The sequence below is a fragment of the Frankliniella occidentalis genome, unplaced genomic scaffold (assembly GCF_000697945.3).
Source record: "Frankliniella occidentalis isolate FOCC.00 unplaced genomic scaffold, Focc_3.1 Scaffold9, whole genome shotgun sequence".
In the NCBI taxonomy this organism is placed as follows: domain Eukaryota; kingdom Metazoa; phylum Arthropoda; class Insecta; order Thysanoptera; family Thripidae; genus Frankliniella; species Frankliniella occidentalis.
This window is the reverse complement of record NW_026267139.1, coordinates 1,217,030-1,220,675: the sequence shown is the minus strand read 5'-3', so window position 1 is coordinate 1,220,675 and position 3,646 is coordinate 1,217,030. Positions and strand designations below refer to the sequence as shown.

The following is a 3,646-nucleotide window of genomic DNA, read 5'->3' as shown; positions in this document are numbered from 1 at the left end:
GGGGGCGCAAAGGCTTACGTCGCCGTCAACTATAGCGTGACGTGGCGTTGTGGTTGTTGGAGCTGACTTCGACCCAACTCAACAGCGAAGTAGGTGAATTAACTTCCATTGAATTAACGACGAGAAATGCGCGCCGTGAGCAAGAAATAACCGACACAAGTTAACCACTGTGCTCTTAAAGCGCGTTCAGGACAATTCAATGGAAAGTTTCAGGAAAATTTCAGGAAAATTTCTGGAAAAGACGTAAAATTTCTGGAAAAGACGTAAAATTTCTGGAAAAGACGTAAAATTTCTGGAAAAGACGGAAAATTTCCGGGAAAAAAGAAAAATTTTCCATAGATTTTGCAAAGTTTTCCGGGTTTTTCTCGTATATTTTCGGAAATTTTTCAGAAATCTTCCGGAAAATTTGCGAAATTTCCAACCCTATGCGCACGGCTGGTGGGGCTTGTCTCTACTGTACGCCGCGCTGCATTTGTTCTCACTGCCGTCCCCATATTTCAATCAGATGAGCTCGGACGTGCGGGTCTGAGTCTCCCGAACGAACCCCCCCGGCGGCGGGGGCGGTCGGCCCGCCCCTGTGGGGGCCGGGGGGCGCCACCCTGTCGCCGCCGGAGCGGCCTATACCTCCTCCCACTCTGTCTCTCCCCCCCCCCCTTTCTCTACCTCTCTCACTCCCTATCTCTCTCTCTCTCGTCCTCTCTCTCTCTCCCCTTCTCTGCCTGCTCGATCCTGACGCTGCTGCCTGCATGTGGCCAGCAGCGCGGGCGCGGACCGACGCGGTGGCGGCGAAAGGGGTTGTAGGCGCGCTGCCGCCGCACGGGCGAGGAGGAGAAGAACTGGGGGAAGGAGGAGGAATAGGGGAGGGGGTCAGATTTATCTCTTTGTTTACAGCGATTGGCGGGAAAGAGTATAGAGCACCTCAATGCTATCGCGATATCCTGTGTGTGTTTGTGTGAGTGTGTGTATGTATGTGTGTGTGTTGGCGCGCGCGTGTGTATTTGTGTGAGAGTGGGCGGCCTCTCAAGTGTAGCGAGTGTGCATTGTATTCTCCTAGAAGGTCCCAGGCTACAGAGACTCAAAGGGCGAGCCGCGGCGACGTCAAAGTTATTGGCCTGGGCCATACCGGTGCGTTTGGAGAAGGAGACTCCGGTAATTGGAGCTCCCTTAATTATTACGTCTCACTGTTCGTCGTCCGGAAGCGTTCTGCTCTCAAAGTGTAAAGTGTATAGGGGGAGTTTGGGTTTGAAATTTCCAAAATTTTCTGAAAATTTTCCGAAAACTTTCCGAAAATACACGGAAAACTTTCCAAAATCTGCGTAATTTTTCATTTTTTCCCGGAAATTTACCGTTTTTTCCAGAATTTTTCCAGAAATTTTCCGGAAACTTTCCAGGAATTCCAACCCTAGGGAGTAGAAGGGTTCGCCCCAGAGGGAGCAAAATAAGAGGTGTGGAACCAGTAGACTGATGACAAGACATGAGCTGTGGTAGCTCATGATTGGTTTGTGAGGGTAAAACCTTGGCGGATGCAGCGGGTCAGTTAATCCTGCTGAATTCTCGTTTTGATACTGTGTATATCACAATGTCTAGCCAAATAAGCTGAGCTCCGACTACTAATTCCTGGGCAGTGGGGCTTTTTCCAGTCACCATTCAGCCAACATAGCTCCCATACCTAACTCTTGCCTGCTGCAACTCGTGCACAGTCTCTCTCTCTCTCTCTCTCTCTCTCTCTCTCTCTCTTTCTCTCTCTCTCTGGGATTCTTTAGCGCGCGCGTTTGTGTGTGTGCGTGTGTTATTGTCCTTCCGTTGTCATTTAGTCAATGATGCGATCGTAAAATATGAAAACGGGTGCAGTGAAGAAGTATATTTAGCAGTGAGAAACAGGACAACGTGATAGTAGCGAGGATAGGCATAGATGCACCTGGAGTTGTAGGTGGCCGGTTTTTCAGTGACACTTCTGCACGACATCCATAGCCAGACGCACGAAGTCTGCGCCTCCAGTGATGGCGGCGCAGATGGGGAACTGGATGAAGAGCGGCAGCGACGGGTCCTTCTGTGCCTGCTCCACGCAGATGTAGATCCACGCGGGCACATCCTTGAACAGCGTGCCGACGATCTCCATGACGCACTTGGCTTGGTCGGCTCCTCCTCGCACCGCTGTTGGGATGAGGGAATGTAAACCGTTTAGGCCCGTCATTGTTTTACCAACTAAAATTGATGAGAAACATTCATTTGAGAGTTGATTCATCTTACCCAAAGTGTTGGTAGATTCCGCTGGGGCAGCCAGGGGTATCGCCTAAGGAACAGCAGACGCATTCGATTAGAGTGAAGGAGTATTCGGCTTAGAATTGAATAGTTTTGTTCAACTGCACAGGAAGGGTAAAAGTTTCAGCAGCAGCAGGTCACCATTCCAAGTATTTTCGTTTAAACTGTCTGTTACTATTCCCTCGAATTTTCAAAACCCTCACATCGTCTTTTAAAACACATTTACGTGCTTTCACAATGTGTAATGCACAGTACTGTGCATCAATTAAATTGTAGTATACCATATGTGTACAAATGAGATTTTTGCAGAAGAGAGGCGAACGAGTAAAACGTAATCTGTTTTAAAACCTCTATAGCTTTCAAGAGAAACGACAGTCGCCACACGGAGAAAAATTTTTCCTGCCGGGCACTAGACGGTTGTTTAGTGCGTCCTACTTTGTTCCTGGCACAACAATTTAGTTCCCGCCACTAAAATTACTGTGCGTGGCAACAAAATTTTAAAGCTCGGCAACAAAAATTTGTACAAAAACTGTATAGTGCGTCAAAAACTTTCGGTCTCGGGACAAAATGTTAAGTGCTCAGGACCAAAATTTTTTCTCAGTGCACTACTTCCACTGTGAAAAATAGTCGTAGGTTCACGGGCAAATTTTCCATGGCATGCAACTACAGTTTAAAATTGTATATTTAGAAGCACTTCGTATTGCCTCGGAGTTGATCGACAAGCATCAATGGTCTGTCGCAAATTACAACATGTTGTGGAAATAAAAGTTACTACGAATGTTGCAAATGCGCCAGGATAGTTGTATTCCTCAGCCCCCTCTCACCTGACTGAACTGCAGCGCTGCGACGAGCAGGCAGGCCAGGACGGTGGTCTTCATGATGGTGTTCATGGTGGATCAGACGACGCTGAGTGTGTGGGTGTGATTGGAAACACTCGGTGGTTTTATACGCAAACTTAAACTGTCCCTTATCGCAGAGTGTCTTCCTACCATCGCCTCATGTACTCCACACGCCCCGCGTCAAAGAGGTCGAGTGGTTTGTAGGCATATTTACACTCTCATCGCAACGAAAATGTGCGCTCGTTATCACAAACTTCGTAGTAAACAGTGGTTTGCCAATGGCTTGTGCCCCTTCAGATCGGGCCTGAGGGCTCTCAGCGACAATTTGTAAGTGGCATAACAGCCCACTCACCATGATCGGTCTGATCAGTCCAAACTCACGCGATAGTTTAAAGAGATCAAGTGCTTTTCATGGGAATTCATCAGATCTGGGGGGACAGGAGTGTCATATCTAGGATTTCTTCATCATCCCCCGCATAGATCAACGCGATTGACATCCGTAATGACATAGCATCATTCTAGCTATTATATTCATACTGTAAAAA

The 3,646-nt window shown here is 47.8% G+C and overlaps 2 protein-coding genes across 2 annotated transcripts in view; one reads left to right on the top strand and one right to left on the bottom strand.

Moving 5' to 3' along the window:
* LOC113204064 (glutamate receptor ionotropic, kainate 2-like) overlaps nucleotides 1-3,646 on the top strand; it is a 66,105-nt gene that overhangs the window by 10,624 nt on the left and 51,835 nt on the right. The gene's annotated exons all lie outside the window — the stretch shown is intronic.
* Nucleotides 1,847-3,245, bottom strand: LOC113215881 (uncharacterized). The gene is made up of 3 exons (XM_026435543.2): nucleotides 3,087-3,245; nucleotides 2,251-2,293; nucleotides 1,847-2,154 (listed from the first exon to the last, which is right to left on the bottom strand). The coding sequence occupies exons 1-3, from the start codon at nucleotides 3,150-3,152 to the stop codon at nucleotides 1,943-1,945; spliced, it is 321 nt and encodes a 106-aa protein (XP_026291328.1). The 5' UTR covers nucleotides 3,153-3,245; the 3' UTR covers nucleotides 1,847-1,942.